Source organism: Haliaeetus leucocephalus, unplaced genomic scaffold (assembly GCF_000737465.1).
Source record: "Haliaeetus leucocephalus isolate CR32 unplaced genomic scaffold, Haliaeetus_leucocephalus-4.0 Scaffold2, whole genome shotgun sequence".
Classification (NCBI taxonomy): Eukaryota; Metazoa; Chordata; class Aves; order Accipitriformes; family Accipitridae; genus Haliaeetus; species Haliaeetus leucocephalus.
Genome location: NW_010972438.1, coordinates 15331601 through 15352932, shown reverse-complemented (window position 1 = coordinate 15352932; position 21332 = coordinate 15331601). Strand labels below are relative to the sequence as shown.

The 21332-nt window shown below is 34.3% G+C and overlaps 1 protein-coding gene across 1 annotated transcript in view; it reads right to left on the bottom strand.

Annotated features, from left to right (window-relative positions):
* Window positions 1-1545: 1545 nt before the first annotated feature.
* The window catches only part of ERC2 (ELKS/RAB6-interacting/CAST family member 2), a 393279-nt gene continuing 373492 nt past the window's right edge, over window positions 1546-21332 (bottom strand). Inside the window, exons 16-18 of the mRNA XM_010573681.1 lie at window positions 19396-19543; window positions 2390-2524; window positions 1546-1572 (exon numbers count right to left, since the gene is read on the bottom strand). Coding sequence (XP_010571983.1) covers window positions 1546-1572; window positions 2390-2524; window positions 19396-19543 — 310 coding nt within the window. The remainder of the gene's footprint in view (window positions 1573-2389; window positions 2525-19395; window positions 19544-21332) is intronic.

Genomic DNA, 21332 nt, shown 5'->3' with positions numbered 1-21332 from the left:
GCCAACTTATCTCTGTTAATCAGAAACAGAACTAAAACCAAGACAACAAGTCTTTAATATCCTTCTCCACTTTCTGAAAGAAAAAGTTGTTCTTAACAAATTCCAGGAACTTGAAGGATTCTGTGTTCTGTTGTTCAGGTTTTGGGGTTTTGTTGGGTTTTTTTTTCTTAGTTGGTATCCAAGAAATTGAGTTTTCTCATACTTACCAGTTCCTGTCTTTAGTACAACTCTATTGGTCATTCTAAAAAAAGCATCATTTGCCTCTTTGTCTCCCAATCCTGATTAAGTAGTCTATCATACATCCCCGTTGTAACTTTCACCAATGTTTTTCCCTTTTATTTCTACACAGACATTATGAACTTATAAACTAATTTAGTATCAAAGAGTGATTCTTTGTATAAAAGCAATGGTTTTTTTTTTCCCCAGGGTTCTCTACCTGAAAAAGAGTTATGTGGACTGTTTTTCCTACTCCAGACAAATACATATATGGATAACTTTCCTCCTTTTCCTACCATGACTGAGTTCCTCCTAAAACTCCTACAGTTTTCAGCTCTCACTCATTGTAGTAGGCTAGAGAGTCATATAGTGAAAAAAAGTCTACCTTTAAAATTTTAAAGTCATCTTCAGGCCAGACTCCATCCATAGCTGACAAGCTCTCCACTTACTAAGCACATTCTTTCAAAGTGGAATTAGTGGCACCCAGTATCAGCTGGAAACAATGGCATGCTGGCAGCATGGCTTACATATATGTTTTAATTTCAAAATATAAGTTTGTTTCTTGAAATTTCATCTGCTGTGGCTCAGCTTCTTTCATTTGCATTTCTTGTGGTTTAGCATTTCATACACACATACACATACATGTATGCATGTACACACACACGCGCTATTTTTTACCGTAACAAATTTTTAGCAGTATCAGACACCTCAGAAAACAATTACGAAAACATGTTCACTGGCAGAAGGGTATTTTAAGGACGAGATAAAGTTGTCATTAGAATTTGAAATACTATTTTGGTGTGTATATATAAAAATATAATGTGTATTTTATATAATTACATTATTAGTTAAAGAATTTATTATTTCCCATACTATAACTTTATAATGATAACTAGCTATAACTATAACATTAGTACTTATAGCTATAGCAATACTGTAGCATTATTTTCAGTATGACAACCATAAAATCAAAGCAGATACTTTATTTTTGGTGGATCTGGTCTTTAAGTTTTCCAGAAATAAAAGGCGCAGCATTTTCTGTTTGGAAACATCTGTTTCAAGCACATCAAAACAATAAACTTTTCGGTCAAGATGTCTGCTTCACCCAATTATCTAGGAACCAGAAGTACTGAGCATGCATGCTGGACACTTAGCAAATTTCTGCCTATTGACAGCAACATTATCTGAAAAACCACATTAAAGTATTCCAAAAGACAAAGTGTTGGAATGCTAATAAACCACAGAACATCACGACCTCCTCATTCCAAACATATATACAGTGTAAATATTAATTTAAAACTATGTGACAGTAAACTTGTATTTTAATTTTCACTTAACTTTCATATCATTAATATTCTAAAATATTATGAATAAAAACAAATTAGTTACATATTTACAATTTTTAAAAAATAGTATTTCTCTCTGAACAAATATTGAAATTTACAAAATCAACACAGTATTGGGCTTATGGATGTTTTTTCACCCTAGGTGGAGAAGAAAAGGTTCAATGCTAGCATGCCCATTTAACATACTTTAGAAGACCATGTTCTTAGGACAGTTATTAGCCCTTTCTGAAACACAGGGCACTAAGAAGAATATTCTAAGAAGAACAGTACTGAATTACTAAGCATTTTTAAACTAAAACATCTCAGGAATTTGGTTTCTCTTGCCTAGTTAAAAATGCATAACTATTGATTTTAAGCTATATCTATTATTTGAAAGCTTCAACAGAAAGATACTTTCAAAAACAGTTTTGAACCATTGGTTTACAAGTTGCCAAAGGGAACTGCTGCACAGTTTTTTCAATACTAATGATTAATCCATTTACTTTAAATAAACAAAAAAATTATTACAAAAAGTGCATACTTCTGAAATCACTAGTAATCACTAAGCAGGAAAAATTTTCACTGATTTTCTACTGAAAAAGTTGAGTTATGAAATGCTGAAAATAGCTGCAAAACTTCTAAAGAAAGATAGGGAAGAAAAATGTAAGACACCAGACAAAAGGCCAAAATGTTTAAATTGTTTCAGGGATGGAAATAAATACCAGAACTATTAGTTTCAGTTCAAAGAACACATCACTTGCTTATTATTTCTTTGGAGTGTTTATTTTATCTTGAAATATCAAAATAGTAAAATTATAAAACTGAAGGCGAAAAAAGAGGTGACTAACCTGATCTGGAGAGGGTCTGTGGTTGGAGTGTTGTGGCCTCCCAGGAGATCGATGATGGTGGTGGTGGTGATGGTGGTGGTAGTGGTGATGGTCATCATCGTAGTTATCTGCCATCAGTTTCATTCTGTTTTGTGTCTGTTTAAGATGTAAAATGAGACAATTCTATTACATGCTGGAATATATTACTCTAAGCGTGTTTTAGGAAGATCTTAGCTCTTTCTAAGCTCTCTTTTTTTTTTTTTTTTTTTTTTTTTTGTAGCTGTAAGGATCTAACAATAGAAGTCCGGACTGCTGGCTCACAAAGTAAAGGAAACAGAAATAGAAAAAGTGAACAAAGCATGGATACACATCTTCTGTCTCAGTTTTCACATGAGTAGAATTGCATGAAGTCAGAAGAGGATATGATCAAGGACATTGTGTTTGAAGGGTGTCAACAAAGACATTCAGCTTTTCTAAATTTACTATTTTAGAACAGTTTCCTATTTTTTCCAGTCTGTTATTATATCTTGCCAATTAACTTGTAAAATCTCACTGAAAGGAATATTAAGTGTCCTTCAAATGCGTACAGTTAGCTACTGAGGCATGTCAACAACAATCATGAATAGCTATATTAAAAGGTCTATTTGGCTTAATTATTTTAACTGTACACAAGGATCACCCCTCTAAACAGTAAGTTAAAAGAATCTGCAAACTAACTGATACAGAAACAGGCACTTAGAGAAATAAGTGATTATGGAACTTGACACATGTTAGTGAATTAAAGTAAGTCTTAGATATAGATCTTGAAAAAAAAGATCAACACTTCAGCTACTGCTGTGTACAGATAATAAAATCTATGTCACTATGAGATAACAAGATACATCGCCGCTCTTTATCACTATTACAATTGTGCCATACCATGAAATACATAGACTGGAATAATTCAAACCTTGCTCATAACACCAAAAAAACCTTACTACCAATTGCACAATACCAGTAGATACAGTACTGATTTTTTCTGTTGGTACGACTGAAGGCTGTCTCAGGCAAACTTGTTAACCTCTAATCAAGTTTTATTTATTTTTGCACTAACAAAACCCAGAACAAAACGCTGTCAACTCTCAAAGACCTATTCCAAAATTAGAAGAATCAGAGACATATACAATTAATATCATGCAGATGACTGAGGGAAAGATAGCAGTCTTAACACACTTGATGTCATCTTCAAAAATCTCACCTGAACTCTATAGGAGAAAGGTTGTTCCTGAAGAAGCTTTATCTACTTTGTGCCAATTCCCTGTGTGGACACCATTTGAGTTGGTCAAGCACAAACAAGTCTGCTTTGCACATAGACACTTTTGGTGAATAGTAAAGATAAGAGACTGAAATCAATTGCAAAAAGCCACACAGTTTAGTTCTTCCCATGCTCCAAGGTAGCAGGATTCATGCTAACTCCAGTGAGGATGCTGGCTAAACACATTACCCCAGGACTTTGCCTAAACTAATGAGTTCTAAAGGACCAACTTAAACAGATTAATTTAAACACAACTCATTTGTTTGGGTATGTTCCTATATTAACAGGTCTAACTGGCTTCTAGTTCAAAGTGCCCATGAGATAGCTAGTGTCCCATAGCTAGTATGTGGTAAATTTACTTCCAGGACTATTATAAATTGATTTTCCTATAAGAACAATCCTATATCAAAATCTCCATTGGGATAATTTCACTGGTAAGTATATTTTAATAGAAAATGTAAAAACTCAAAGACTGCTATTAGATTCACCAGTTTTAATGTTTTTTTCTAAAGTAGAAAAGAGATCTGGAAAAAAACCAAACTAAATATTCATTTGACACTGTCACTATATGGTATCATTTCACATTTTTAATACTGTTTTCTGCACAGTTGGAACAATTTCATTTTCTCTCTCCCAGATAAGAAGACGGAAGCATACAGCTGTATGAAGTTCAGCTATGAATTTCTACCGATTTTGCCAAAAGACCAACTCAATCTGAATCATCATAGTTGGTCTATTTGTCTTTAGATTCAAAGAGGAAGGCCTTTTGAACAAAAGAGTGGAAAAAATGGAGAATTAATAGACAAATAATAACCCACTTACTGTAAACACTGTAATATCCTGCCTCATTGGGGAAGCTCCTAACATTTATTAGTTTATTTTCTTATCAATGAACAGCCTTAAATTTCCTACCTTTCAACTGTATTCCATAAAAGAATGCAAAAGTTAAACAAGATGATATATGCAATCCTAAAAGTGTCCCCTGTAATGAGGTGTTGGGGATTAGACGTGTCATGGGATAAGAACTGTAAATGAATGATGTCATCTTTCTAATTTGGTGCTGAAATATAAATAAACCACTTCTAATGTTTCTTCCTTTTGGATGCCAGATTGCAGTAAAATGTGCACAAAGAAATGTTAATGCTGTAATAGGCTTCCTTTAGTGTGCCTGTTCTGGAAGCAAAATATATAAGAAATGTGAAATGAGAATTTCTTTTCCACTCAAGTGATCATCAAACCATCCAAACTTTTACATGACTTGTGATTGTCATTAATTTCTTGAAATGATGCTAAATATTTTGCAAAACATTATTTAAAAAATATTTTTGTTTTTATTTGTTAGCTTTTCATATGATTTTGAGGTTCTGATTGTCTTTGCTTTGCCTACTGTCAGAGTGCTATACTTCCACACTGAACTGTATTTTCCAGGTATGCCTAGCTTTGACTTAAGAAGTATGAACAATGGTGGTGATTTCAAACTTTTAAAAGCGGGACTTTTGAGGAGGATGAACAGAAGGATTTCTGGAGGAGGAACAAAAGTAGAGCCATTCAGAAGAACAATACAATTCTTTTCAGGTCCTTCTAAATAAAAATCTGTAATATTACTTCTGTTTGATTCCTTTGCTAACTCTTTTAATCTTTAGTAGGCTTTGAAATGCCAGGTATATTTTTATTTGAGGAAAAAATTAATTAACCACATTGGAATTCGTTCAGGACCCCAGGGCTTCACACCCCTACAGCTACATACAAGCACAGACACAAACACACAGAAAGGCGTATACATTTTAGGATGTTGGTTTATCAGACAGTAAATCCTCATGGTCTGGGTCCCATATCAACACATTAGGACACTGCTTCAGTACTGACTGCAAGGGAAAAATACTACTTATTGACTTGGCAGTGCCATCATTTCCTGCAACATCTTCAGCATACTTGAAAATTTCCTATTCAAAAACATCCAAGACCTCTTCTCATTTTACTTTTGAAAGCACAACAGATTATTCAATATGACTTTTCTTGGGAAACTCAGTCTTGGAATGTTCAATTCATGAAAATTAGAGTGATCATTGTAGATGCATTTAAACTGTGCCATATCTAACTTGCATCATATGTTACTCTGCCCAAGTTACTCTGTATCTGAAATAGTCACATCATAGAGTTCAAAATTTTATTCACTTTTTCCTCTAAAACTATTCTTATTGATACAGTTTTCCAGAAAACAGGGTTTCTCAAAATTTACATAGCCACAGCTCTGACAATGAAGTTATCATACCAATGGTTCTTTTTGAAAATGCCTGCTGAACACCAAGCCCACACCTGAGAAGGAGCAGGTTTTAATTTGGATTTATACTAGGAAAGAAAAAAATGTTAACTTGTAAAAAGCAACAATTAATTAACTGCATCTTCTACAGACCATGTATAGCCTTATTAGTTTTAGCCTAAACAGTTTCCTCAGATTTTTTTTTTTCTTTAAATTTATTGATTACATTCAACAAATACTGCATCTATTTTGAAATAAAGGAATGATAGAGGAATTAAAAGCAGCTTAAATCTAGGTGCACAGGTATATTAACCCTTAGGGCTTGAAACAGTTGTCTTTGATCATTCAATATCACTGTTTGCTAAGATGTCAAGGTCATGAATGGTATGTGTAACTGAATTTTTAACCCACTTACCAAAGAATTTATGATCTAGCACTGTAAAAAACTGACAGATATTTCTTGTCCTTCTAAAATTCTGTTGAGTTTAAGTAAGGATCTACTGAAGTGAAATGAAAGTCCTTGATTGACTGGTAACAGACTAAATAGCTTAACAGCAATCTGTAACTGTAAAACTATAATATTAAAACTGTCTTTTAAAAAATATTTTAGCAAGGTGGCAATAGGGAACTATGCTTTGATCTGTCATCTGGATCAGGTTAACAACAAAACTCTCATGAATGAGGTTCAAATTAGGAAAAATAGTAAGATTTGTTGCTCTGGGATATAGGTGTAATACCATTCAATAGCTATTACTTTCCTTTGGATTTTCTTCTCAATCTCTCTTCACTAAATGGAATTTGAAACATTTCTAGAATATTCACTTTCAATAGGGTAGGATTTTTCCTTATATAATACAGGAGGGAGGCAGATATAAGGCCTACAAGCTATCCTGGAGATATCCTGTGGTCTAATTATTAATGCATGGAATTTAAAATCTAGAGACCCACATTCTAGCTTTGATTCTGCAATGACCTCTTGTTGTCTTCAGTGACACAGAACCTTTATTTCTTGCAATCTCACTATTTGAAAATAAGCACGCTAATATTTCCACAAAGCACTTTGAGATCTTCATGTGGTAGACGTTTAGTTCTAGTCTTCCTGATTTTTACTAATAAATGACTTAATCTAAGCTTTTTTCCCCTAAGTCAATAATTTTAGAAAACACAAATAAAATCTTGTTTAAGCTTTGAAATACAGAAGGTAAGGATCTAAAAAACTGCATGCTTAAGACTATACAGTTCACAAAGTTTATTCAGAAGTTGCATAAACTTAGTGGAATTAACCTGGATTTAATGAAGGTATGTGCAACTGCAAGTGGTTTTCCAGTATGAATCCAGTGCTTCAGGCCTGAATTCCATTAGCTGAGGGTTAACAAAATGTTTGCTAATTAAGCCAGCTCTGTACTCACTCTCTCCAAATAAAATCAGTTTTCAGGTCAGAACAATATTCTTACACATTCTTTGAAAACTGTTATCATCTGAAGACAAATGAAGAATTTCTTATAATTTCTACTGCTGCACAACAAAAAGTTGCTAATTGCCATAGAATACAATTTATAGCTGATTTGTTTTTTGACAAGTGACAGTTAATTAAATGTTGGACAACAAATGCTGTACTTTGCCTCAAATATCCTTAAAGTTCACCAAATTATATCTGTCACTCACAATCTGTTAAAGGACTATAACAGTTTGCACAAAATGAAGACCTTATGAAAACAACATATTTGTTCATTAAAAAATACAAAATATTCCACAATGTAGACTGTTATGCTTGTGTAACGGGAAGAGAGTCTTGAAAAGTAGCTACAAAAGGCACTTCAGAAGGCAACACAGAATGCTGTGTTTCTAAGTAACCCTTATGGTCACTTCTAAGACCAAATGAGTCATCACAGACTACATTGAAAATTAAAATTAAATGCCATGTAAAGAGGTTTTTAGCACTGGTTCACTAATTACCTCGATGAAGCAAAAAAGATAATTCGAAGGCTATTATTTTTAAAAAGCCTAACCTTGCAACTGCTCTCAATTCTTTTTAATGGCAGCACACTTCTTGAATCAACACATGATTAAATGAGACAAGTTGTTAAAATATATCCACCAACTATGGTTTTGACAGAAGGCCTTGCATCATTGTTCCACAAGCCAGAGGATCTGTTAATTGGCCACTGCTTTGAAGGATGTTTTGCCAATACTAGAGCTGCATGGAAGAAGTGGACTTCAATATTCTTCAGTATACTTCAATATACTTCAAAGTATTCCAGAGCTTGTATTACTTTATGCTAATTATTCAGGTCACTTCTAATAGCATAATACTAGCAACATAATGCTAATTAGTTCCAAAATAAACTATTCTCTTGTCTTCAATCATGAGATATATATGATAATATTCAATTCAGGATTTTTTTTTGTTGCTTACGCCGTGAGTTTTTAGATACCAAGAAAATTCCAACAGAAAAAAACTTAAGTTATGAAGACTATAAGTTTGCAAGCACTCATCAGTAACCAAAAGATAACAAAAACATTACAGTATGGTAACTAACTAGGAACTCCAGATGCTAAATAACTATCATAATCATAACCGTATGGGTGTTGGAATGCATCACTATAGGGTAGAGTTATGTTTTACTGAGTGCTTTAATTATGCATTTTCTTTTTATAACATCCCTGTAATGTAATCTATTCTTATATTCTTACTCTTAACTGTATTTTAACATGGGTTTTGCTGCTTTGTTTCCTGCCTCCATTGAAAAACACAATTATTTTTTTCCCAGTTAAAATTCCAAATGGGCTAATAAGCAAGTTTTTCTTTTCCTGTTATAGTGTATGACTTGTCTTGGAAAGTGTGAGAGACAGGATGCATGCAGGCTAAAAGTGTGCATGATAGCTTATTGGAGAAAAGTTTGGCTACTCCTCATTTAACTCTTTTTATTTTTTACCTCATAAATGATACAACTGTTGCATATGAAGTAAAGAACACAGTAAAGTTTTTATGCTAAAAAAGCATATAAATTTTCCTTTTTCCCATGTATATCTAGTTAGATATTAAACTTAATTCATGTGATGTTTTACACTGAAGTCTTACAATTCTTATCATTTGTAACACACATGTAACCAGAACACTTGTTCTTCAGGCCCTGTCTGCCCTCCCAGTTTCACAGGACAGAGAATAGGGACTAAGAAACAGTACTGAGTATTTTCCAAGTTTTCATGAAATCCAACCTTCCTCCCAGGTGAAATACAAAAGCATTTGCTGTTCAAATGAGATACTCTGGCTCCTGTGCAGCAATGGAAAGCAGCTTCCAGTGTAGATCTATTCAAAGACTTGGATCTGATAATTTGTTCATGTTGAACATGAGCATAAAAGTTTTACATATATTTTGGTTCTTTTTCAATTAGAATAATATTTAACTGATATTAACAACCATTACACCTGCTGCTTTGCAAGATTACAAAATGTGACTGACTTATCCTGAAAGAAGTTAGAGCTCATAGTAAGTCTCCCTCTTCATGAGCTGAAGGATAATAGTCTCACAAACACCAGCTGGGATATTAGACACTTGGCAGATTGAGACAAGCAGCAGTTCCAAGTGCCAAGCAGACACTTATCTAAAGCACTAAGGCCAAATTTCAACTTTCCTGACACTTGTGATTGAACAAAGTTATGTTGATTTGAACATGGTCCATCTGACTTTTTAGTTGTGGTCTCTGCATTTAGAGTTTGTGTTTTTGAAGTCTTTTTAAGTTCTGTGAATAAAAAGTATGGCTTGAAGCACAGGAAATATCTTGTAATAATACAGCATACTCAGTAATGTATAGGCTAAAGTCATGCTAAAAGTATTTGTCTGAGTCCTACTGCTAAACTTGGTAATTACATAGAAGTATGTAAGAACATAGACACAAAGAAGTGGGTTAAAAAGCATAATTAAAGCTCTGAAACAGTAGCTGCCTGAGGACATCTCAGGCCAGGTCCTACTAAATGCAGACAAGCAACGTAAGAAGGTAAGGTTCTCTGGGTTTTTTTTCTTTTTTTTTACAACAGGAAATAACTCATTAAAAAGATACTTCCCCATAATAATTATTTAAAACCAGACATGAATCAGAAACTTCAGTAACTAAACAAGACCTTTGAAACTGCAAATCTCTGGTTAGTAGCACTGATTTTCTTTCAGCGTCTTTAATGTCTGAATAGTTCTTTTCCACTGTAAGTTTTGCAATTTCATTACCAAGCCCAGGTCTCTCATTTGTATCATATACAAAATATAGCCTAAGTTGAAATTACTACATTTCTTCCATTATATGCAGTAAAAATTGATAAATAAAACATACATTTCAACACATGGATGGTATATTGGAATATGGACCGAAATGGAGATAACATCACAGCACTGTCTTGCTATGCTTTATAGAGATTATAACTAACCTATAACTAATCTTTGTTTGATGCTAGATTGTAGAAATGATAAGTTTTATCCACCATCACAGGAACAGAAAAAATTCACACCCAATTTTTACAATTTTTTTAATAACTGACTACTTAGCACTGTACTTGAGATCAAGTGTTAAACTATATTTAGCTTTATTATCATGGAGAACTTAGGGACTTGTTTCAAAAATGTCTCATGGACAAAAAAACCCAAAACTTTTTGGCTTAGGAGTTCACGCATTTATATAATGGAGATATTCATTATTCTTATCTGAGATACTTAATACCCATTTTCACCTATCAAGCCAGCCAGACCCAAAATTACAAAAGTTCCAGTGTTAATATATACATTATTTTATATCTGCATTACCTACTTTTTCCATTCAAGATTTTCAGTCTCAGTGAAGTTAAACTGTTTGTCTGAACAAAGTGTGTTATGACAGCTATAGCTATTAAGAGGTTCTAGTATAAGTTCACAATGAGATTATCACCAGTAAAAAAGGGTGCCATTAGCCATGGCCATGCTTAAGATATGATATAAATTCTTCAAGAATGAAAAAGCTCTGAACAGAGAACAAACAGAAACAGAGTTTGAAGTAGATCACCAACTACAAAGCAGGAAAGGACTTATGTACCAGGCCTGTGATGCCTTCAGGGTCTGACTGCTATAGGCTACAAAGCAAAAAATGCCCCTCTCATTGGAAAATGTTTGTGCAAAAATACCATCTGAAAGAATTTGGATTCCTGAGAGCATAAGGAGGAAAAAGTGATGCCATATCCAGCTATGACCCAAGTCCTTCAACTTCTATAATATAAATTGTCAAATCTTACTGAGAATGTGGAAAAAGTGTTGTGTGAGCACTGCCAACGTTTTCAGTATTTTTCCAACACAGAAGATTTCTTCGGAATTAACTAATTTGATCAGGCAAAGGCTATTAGCTACACAGACACATTCTCTTTCTTACCTTGTGCCATATGGAGCCTGCTGCATTAAGCTATAGGGAGAAGTGGCACTCTGCTGTTTCACCCCTACACTAATTTGTCTGCATTTGGTTTATATCTAAGGTGCTTGTACTTTGCAAAATTGAGAATTACAGACTCAGATTCAAAAATACAGATTTAAAATTCAGATTACAAGTGAAGGGAATAAAACCCAATGTGAAGACATGCAGAAATGTTGCCTTAGGATATTTCTAATTAATAGAAAAGTATAAACTACAAGGATTTTTAAGATAGTAAAAAAAATTTAAGGTCACTGAATGCATGGGCTGCTTGCATTGACGTCAATGGAGTCTGAACTGACACATTTAAAATCAGAGATTAATAGCTATTTTGCTACATTGCCTGAGAATTTTTAAGGAAAAAAATAACCAGATTGATTTTCCTCATATGAGAGTTCAACATATGAAGTTATTTGAACATCTATTCTTACCTGCCCAAAATAAAACAAAGAGCTTGTGTAGCATAACTGTAAAAAAATAAAACTCTTAAAACTTAAGGGTCTCAGACTACTCCTTTGCTCAAAGTTAGGTGCTTAAAGCTTGAGTAAGACCAATATTATGAGTGACAGTAAACAGTATAAACAGAAGAGGAAAGAAATAGCACAGTGGTCAAACATGTCCGCAGTACCCATGTGAATAGCTTCATAACATGGATTCTATTTACTGTGCAGTAACATTTAGACTCAACAGTACAATAAACCTCTCTCTGAAGCAGATCTATGTTAATAATAATAATAATAATAATAATAATAATAATAATAATGTAGTATTCTGTGCTCCTATAATATTGCCACCTGTGAAATTCAAGGAAATGAGAAACATTAACTTAGTTTGACAGCATCAGAAACAGAAGCAATAGTGATTAGGAACCAACACAATACCAGGACAGTGCTACTGATCACAAGGTCTACAGATGATAAGGTCTACAGACACCATAAGAAAGCATTGCAAGACTTTTTTGTTCCCACACTTGTTAAACATTAGAGGGCTCAAATGCAATTAATTAATGCACAGTGTTGCAGAAGAATGCTTTGGGCTGCCAGAATAATCACAATCACAACTTCTATTATTTTTCTTATACAGTAATATAAACACTTTCAATATCATAAAATACACAATGCAATACAGCTGAATTAATCTAACAGGAAAAAATATAACTTGGGGTATTTTGTTATTCTTGAGTGCTTGATATCAGCACCATAACATCACATTAGCACTATTTCTGATGTACTTAACTAGAACAGTGTATGTAAAGCTAAACACTGCCTTCAATTCCATTTTACTCCTTTGCTGCTGAAAGATTTCTTTGAAATACTTGGATGTTAATTAGCAAGAAATACTTCTGTGTATTGCATGCATGAGAAAATATTGCTAGTGGTTAATTTGCTGAGAAACTGTGGTTACACGGATTTTTAAAATGCCTTGATTGTTTCTCACCCTTTTTGTTTCATTAGCAATATGTTCATGTGATGAAATATAGAGTAGCAAACTAATAGACTAGAGAAGACTGCCAAACACCAGCTTTGCCTCTGGCCAGAGTATTCTGTACACCTGCAGTCTTGAAAACACTGGAAAGGTTTCTAATTTCATGTTTTGAGAAGAAAAATAAAATGCTCTCAAGGAGTTAGAAGACCTTGCAATTTGGCCAACTCCACTTACATTTTTGGCTCTATATCCCCAAAGTGAAAAGAGGCAACTGGGAAATTTTCTTGCAGTATCCAAGTTCAGAATGAATCAGTAACATAGCAGTGTCTTCTGCTCTTACCAAAATCTCTTGAGATCTTCTAAAAATGGACTTTAAGCTAATTATTTCATGAAGGATTGCATCACTGTGCAAATTTCTCTAAAAATAGCTGTCTCAGAATTCTCAAAAGGAATCTTGGCCAGGGTGATTATAAATATTACATAATCACTCAGCCAAGCCCTTGTGGTGATTTTGTCTAATACTGTATTTCTGAAAGGTTTTTTAAGCCTACTACAAAGTTCTATGCCTCTCAAAATACAGCATTTGGTGTATGAATCAAAACAATTACAGTGATTCTGTTTTGCTGGGAGTGCATTACTATGCTTCCCATTTATTTAAACAACTAAACAATAAATATTTAACTGAGAGATTGCAGCTGCTAAATTGTATTTAAATCATTACAATACACTCATTTCTTATGGGAAGGTGTTTGCAACATAGAGGTCAGTATTATTACAACTAACTTTACATTTGGATACGTTGTGATACAAATAATTTTCCTAGGTTATCAAAATATAATGTGAAAAAAACTGTAAATGTAAGCCAGCACATGAGATAAAACGAATGCTTTTCTTCCAGCTTAGAAATAACAGTTTTACTTAAACTCACAGTGTCACAATCCATAAAAAGACTGCTCAACTCATTCACATAAATAATATTTTTGTCTTTAATATATGTACATCTGTAGCTTCATATTTAAAATAAATCACATATGTTCTCATTCCCTTACAAAGGCAATATATTTCATTTCTTTAAGATGCTTCTTTTTCATTGTGAAGAATTGTGACAAATTACTTCAAAATCAATGCCTTGGTAGTTTACAATCTGTTTGACATTCCCAAAGGCCAGAAAAATTAGAATAGAAAAATTGGAGAAAGGCATTCAAATGCATATTTGGTGCTAGGAGCATTATTTAAGTCATGAAGTACTTAGAAAGAGAAAAAAAACCCTGAAATTTGCAATTGAGACTTTTTTAAACACATCCTATTTCTGGTTTAATTCTATTTTAGTTCAGATTACTGTTGGGATGTCCTTCGTCAGTCTGCAGGCACTGTTGAGCAATGGAAATCAGTACATTTGTCAATGTGGAAAACATTGATACTTTATGACTATAAAAATAATTGATCAATTAAAAAGAAAAGGACGCAGAGGTCTTTTTGAGTTGGATGGGGTGGGGCATGCATTTGCTAAGTAGATACTTTGTGTCCAAACTGAGTTTTAACTGACTTCACTGTTGTAAGACAAACCATATTAAAAAATAAAAGATATAAAATAGCATCAGGTTTATGACATGGATACACTAAGATGAATATTCATGACTAAGCAGGCAGTCCATTGTATTTGTTTTATCTTTGCCAGAATAGTGCCTATTCAGACAATAGCCTGTTACTCCTAGATATTGAAAAGCTCTTGGTACTTTTCTTCCTCTCATGGAATTTTTCATGCTCATTGCCTGTGGCACAATATTAACATTCTTCTGAAGCAACCCTAAGGAAGCTTTTGGAAAGCCAAGAAGCTTCCAGTTGAAAAATACACCAGGATGCTTCAGAAGTCTACCAGAGTGATTAGAGAAGTTTTTCACAGTGTAAGTCTGTGGTGAAAGCAGCTACATTTGCATTTAGGCAATTCAATCTCAGTGCAAGTCTGCGATACATTACAGCACAGCGATAGAATCTGTTTTTCTGGCCTTAATCCAATAACAATAAAATTCTATGAGTAACCTCAATACTTTGGGTTACTCCACTGAGTTTAATAGAATTGACCTCCTGAACCTTTAAGACATCTACTACATACTGTGCCCTACCTTTTTAAATATGAAGCAGGCTTTTGATGCCTATGATGGCCTCACATGGCGGCAGCCACCACTGCTCTTGTACAGCATTCTGAGTAGCAGTAGATGAATTTGCAAACATTTTGATTCCAACTAGGTGAGCACCTATAAATGTTATGAAGTATATCCATTAAAACTCCACAACCCCTTCCCTTAAACTGCGACCCTCACTGGCCTCATCAGAGTTAGGCGAAAGAGCACTAGCTGGCTCTCTCCTGCACATGGAAACGTTAAGGAGGAGTATTCATATTTTTTGTATGAAAAAAAAATTCTGACACTAGGAACTTTACTTTCATCAACAGGATTTTCCAAAGACAGTGACTTCCCTTCTTACGCCTCAAAGAGGATATTCCTAGGCATTTCATGTATACAATCAGAAATCTTGGATTCTGATGAGTTCACATACATACCACTCCTCTCTCTCTCTCAAGAAACAGCCTTTGTAGGTTTCTCAAAAAAAGCCGTCGTACTTACTTTTTCATATCAGCAGAGGACTTTCCAAGCTATGGTGATCTACCTTGGACACTGAAGCCATCACTTCAACAGCAATAGCAAACCAGCATCCTAGGCTTGGAGTATAACATTGTGCTTTTTAAAGTATTATCCATTGCAATGATCCATAGTACAGCATGATTTGAAATTGCTAGAAATATGAAATTGGAGTTTATCAACTACATGACAAAGTCTAGGATGCCACTGAAAGAGACAGCAGCAGAAACAGAGACTCAGAGAGTTTCTGAGAGAGAAACTCCCCAAACTGCAAACAAAAGCAAAAAGCAAACTAAACTGTAGATATATGATGACGCAGCACAAGGGTTGAAGTTTCACAACAGCTTATTTAGGCCAAAGTCATTCACCTGTCTATAAAGATCACAAAATAAAACTTGATTGAAATAATATTTTCTATTTCAAATAGTAAAATTCATCCTCACTGAAGGCTAATTTCAAATTATTGCTTCTTTACTAAAATGACAAGTCTTTGAAAAACAAGATGTTCTTGGGAGACATGGAGGACATAAGGAGAGCAGATGCAATTAGAAGCTCAATTACAGCATCACCACATGAAGTCTGCAGTATAATGAGGAAAATATAACAAGATTATCTAAAGAAACTGTAGGATGTTGTTTCTATATGAGCATTGCTGACATCTACAACAGTGCATGTAGATTTCCAGGCAAGGTGAAATTATGTTCAAGCAGATTTCTAGCTCCAGTTACCACTCTAAAATAATTACAAATGATTTCCCAATAGCTTGGCTACATGATTTAAGACATAATCCATATTAACTGCTACTTTACACTGCAACAACTGCCCTTCTGTTTTGCAGGTCTAACACAATGGTGAAATGAAAGTCTGGTTCTGAAGAGAACACTTCTCAGCAAAATTTGGAGAACATCAGAAGTGGCACAGGAATCGTAAAAGGAAGACAGAAAAAATAAGTGGGGTAAAACAACTGTCTTTGGAAACACAGTAGAAAATAGTTTTACATTTAATGAAGAAATCTCCTAAAATTGATGCACCTGTAATAGTAGCAATTTTCTAGCAACACAGAACAGATATATCAGATATTTTATGCTCAGGAGGTGCAAATCAAGAACGGGACTTCCTCTAGGATATAAATATATGAGAATAAATGTCTGAACTGCAGATGCTGAAGCAGAAAGGAGGAGTTTGCAACACATTTACTCTTACCAGCTGATGCCTCTTTGTGGAACAGGGAAAGCCTACTCTTACTGATGCTCTGCTAATAAGATTTTCAGCCACAGTGCTTCATATGCCGCCTAGCTTTCCATAGCTAACTGAAAGGCAGAGAACCTTTGTGATGAGCAACATGAAAGGTCTGCTTTTCTCATCCTTTGCCCTGCTGCCTTGATAAGTTCTCAGCCTCTTGTAGCCATGAGCAGAAGGCTTCCTGCTTGATTGAGTAGGTAGATGCATCAAAAATCCATTTGCTATTGTGGATATACATGAAGGGAATATAGATTTTTATCACTGCTCACCATGTTATTTTGCCTGTCAGAGCAAAAATTCCTCTATAATACAGAACAGGAGTGGACTTGGGGGCCTAATGTTTAGCATTATCCAGTGAGTCATCTTCTAATATTTAAAAATGTCTCTCCTTTCATGATCACATTAGGCTGGAGAAGTTGGGCTTTATTTTTCTTCTTTCTTTCAGCAGTATAACAGCTGTGGAAATGGGGGATGGGACAAATAAGGCCATAAGAAAAAATTTGATGCTGCAGCTGATCATTCACTGAAGTTCTAGTGAATCAGAAATAGACTGGGAGACAGCATCTCTCAAAGAAACTGAGGAACAGAGTGGATATATCACACTGTGTGGAATCAGTCACTTCCCCCTCGGGCCCAGCGCAGTCACAGCAAGGAAGCACTAACAAGCCTTTGTGTTGGGTGCACATGTGAAAGCTTTGGGGGCTGACAGTGGTTCTCCCCAAAGGGATTAAAGAAGTATGAATGATCTCTACAACCTCTATTATCAGATAATTCTTAAGTGTAATAAAGTGGTGACCTAGTTAAACCACATTCCTGTTCCTGGTGTCTCTTTTTTTTGTGGTGTCTGAGATAACAGGGAGATTATTTTGGCATCAATTTAATCTAGTTAAATAGCTTTACTGAAGATCTTTATCACTATAAATAATGGAGGTATTTGAAGTATTTGGTTACAATTCTAATTGAAGTTATCCAAAACAATGCCTCTCTAGCAATCCTCTTCTGCTGTTCCTTCACTCTGTCTGAAGAAAGTTATGAATGTTTTGAACAATTTTCAGCAACAGCTTAAAGGTACAAAACCAAACAAAAACAAAAACAACCAAAACCACGCAGTTTGCCCAAGTCTCTGATGAACATTTTAAAAATATCCGTGACATGTATCATGGAACATGGCAAAGTGATGTATTCAATCACTCTTCAGCAAAGAAAGATAAAGGTGAAAAAAGAAGATATCCAAAAGAGAAAATAACTGCCTTCTCTTTTTCAAAGAAAACAAACAAAAAAATCCTTAAAATTATTTGGAACATAACATCATCTGCTCTGATGTAGCACAGTGGGATGAAGTAATAAAAAGCATAAAGCATGTCTGCCTATCTAACATATAAAATTTGGATGTCTCCTGGCCAGCTGACTGACCTGAGACGTGAATGCATCATGGCTGGAACACAGGTACTTGGCTGGAATGTCTGTAATGAAGTCAGGATCATGAGTGGATGGTAAGTTCATGCTCAGGGGCTGTTTCCTATTTTTATAGACCTGTGGGAAAAAGCTATAATGATTAGATACATGAGGTCAGAGCTACTGGGAATTTAGCATAGCAGCAAGGGTTTTCCTTAATTTTCTGTTATTGAGTGCATGGAGTTCTACAGTATGTAATGCGTGATTCAGAATAATGAATCATAACACTGACTATGCAGTATGTCCTAAACATTATTAACATGGGATGCGCATTTGTAAAGGGGCACGCTGCCTGACAGCAGAGTGATTACTTTGACAGGCTAAGGAGACCAGGATGATTTTGCCAATGGTATTCACCTCAAGCAACAGTCACAGAATTCACTAATGTCACACAAAGGAAAACATTAGATACAACGCCTTCAGACATGGTCTGAAAATGTCTTTATCATCTTTTTCACCTATTCTGAAGGAGGAAAGGTGTTTAACAACATACAGGACACACAGCACAGGTCTTTACTACCTAGGCTATCTGAACATCCTTTGTCCTCTTGCCTACAGTACCTCTTCTGGATATCACTATTACCTTTGAAAAATCAGGGGGAGTAGCCACTGCACAGTATGCAGAGCTTTAAACATTTTAATTAGACAGAAAAGAGACATATGTGCTGTGTCTGGTACATGTGTACTGTGTCTAGTATGGTTATTTTCCTCATTAATAAAGCAGAACATAAATTAAATTCGCTTGTGATAAAATCTATTTCTACAGTTCATAACTACACTTTTATTAAAACCTCGAATGACTTACAGTGTTGAAGACAGGGTGATTTTCAGTCACTAGAGAATTTATTTTAAGGATAATCATGATTTCCAGGTAACCTTTCAGAAAGCCCGAAACCTTCTGAAAACAAAATTATTTTACAACAGATGAGCAACTAACTGAACAGAAGAAGGTTAGAGTTAACAGAATGGATAGATCTTGCTTTATGGCAAAGAGCATCTGCTCTTCTCTGTCTCATATAATGAAGAAGGTTGGAAGCAATATGAGGAGGGAAAACAGAAAGTGTATTGGCTGCATATAGTATGAGCCAAGCAAATGTGCAGCTAAATATTTAACAACCATAGAGAAGCAATAAACACTTACATTGAACACGTCCTACCTTTCATAACTACTGTCACATGTCAGACCTGGCTTGAAGACTTTCAATATGAGGTTAGAATAAAATAGCACAAATGAAAATAATGCCAATTTTCTGTTGCCCTGAAAGTATGAAAATGAATGTCTCCCCACCTGCTGTTTTAACTGATGTACTAATCTGTCCTTCTCTCGTTTAAGAGCCATTACTTCCTCTTGAGTCTTCTTTTTCTTTGAAGCAGACAGTTCAAGCAAGGCAATGTTTGCATCTTTTTCACTAATTGCAGCAAGCAAAGCTTCCTGTCTGATAAAATAAAATAAAAATTGTTCTATTATCATTAAAACAGAACATATACTACTACATCATACTACATGAGATGTTTCTTTTAACCACTAGGAGAACAATCAACTACCTTCTGAACACTCTTTAAATAGCAAACATTGTCAAGTCTAATCAAATCATGAAATAAACTGATTAGCCAAAAAAAGTTCTCTTTATAGATTTTTCATTATTTAACTATCCCATAAAACATTTATCTCAGTCTATTTTACTACAATATGATAGCTAACAATATTTCTGTGAAATCTCTTGCTTTTAAAAATCTTTGGTATTTATTTTTTTAAATTCACTTTCCCAAATTCTGGAATATCTTACATAAATCTGTTGTGAATTATTCAAATCAAACAGACTGAATAATAAAAAGCAAAGTGATACAGATAAAACATATTTTTATATTATCCTGTTAATTTGGTACCCTAGAGACCTCAGTACAGAAATCTCTGGACATCTTCCTCACATTTACTTAAACGTTTTCCTATGAATTTGTTATTATTCATTGTGTCACCACAAAACTGTAATTCTAGAAGTAAAATATAACATTTAGAACAGAGGCTCCTTGATCTAATTGTTCACAAAGAATCTTTTCCTCTGGAATGCTGACCCCTCAATCTCCATGAGCAAACAGAACCTTACAGCACTCAGAAACATATAGAATTACATAGAAGCTAGCAGGGGCACATCGTAAATAGTTTGTGAGGACATATGACAAAGGTAATTTTTACAACATGCAGTTGGAAGCACAGATCTTGCAGTATCTTATTATTTCTTATACTCTAAAATGCTCACGTTGGCAAGGCCATAATCTGTCCCTTATTTTCCTAAACAAAAGAAATATATTAATCTTCTGCAATGCATTCAATGACAGACTATGACTTATCAGCCAAGAAAAAGCATATAATACTTAATAGCTTTTAGAACAGAATATGTTATGGCCTATGCCTTTTTCCAGAACTATATAAGATCAATCATTAAAAAATAAACATGGATAAATGAGTCGTAAATTAACCTTAGGCTCCAACTACTAATAAATGTAAGAATACGGCTCATGAACTTCATACAGTCAAGGTGAGCTAGGAGTTTGGAATTCTCATAGTCCTTTGCTTGCCAGCAAAAAATGTCAAGAAAGCTATTTCACTTTTATTTCAAAGTTCCTAATGCATTAATGTAAATATTTATAGGACAATATTTCTGATGGAGTCAAAGAAAAACAACCCATTTATTTTACTCTCAAAGTTATAAGACATGGATCAATTTTAGATAAACAGTTGCATTTTATTCATACACTTAAATAATCTCATTTATTATTCTGTCTTCTTCATTTTAATCACAGTTAAATGATGTTTAAAAGAGGATGCCATAAGTCTCCAACAGTCTTAATTTAAATGAAAGCTATTAATTATTTTAAAGAACAGGTACTTTAAAAAAAATATCAGAGGGTCACAGATCCATAATGCTAATTTGAAATGTGATATAGGTATATTGTTTTCTATAAACCTCATAATAATGCATAAAACTTGCTGCATAGTAATTTGCAAAAGACTGCCAGTGTTTTCATGTTATGTGCTCAATACAATATCAATTCCATAACATTTTCATTAAAATCTTAAATTTTTAATGCACTGAAATAGAAGAGAGCTGATTTGCTACTGTGTTCAACAATTCCTCTCACCTTGCAGAAAGCAGAGAATTTATGCACCCTATAAAATCTAAATATGACCTCTTCTGAGCATCTGGCTCAAACAGAAATCAAAAT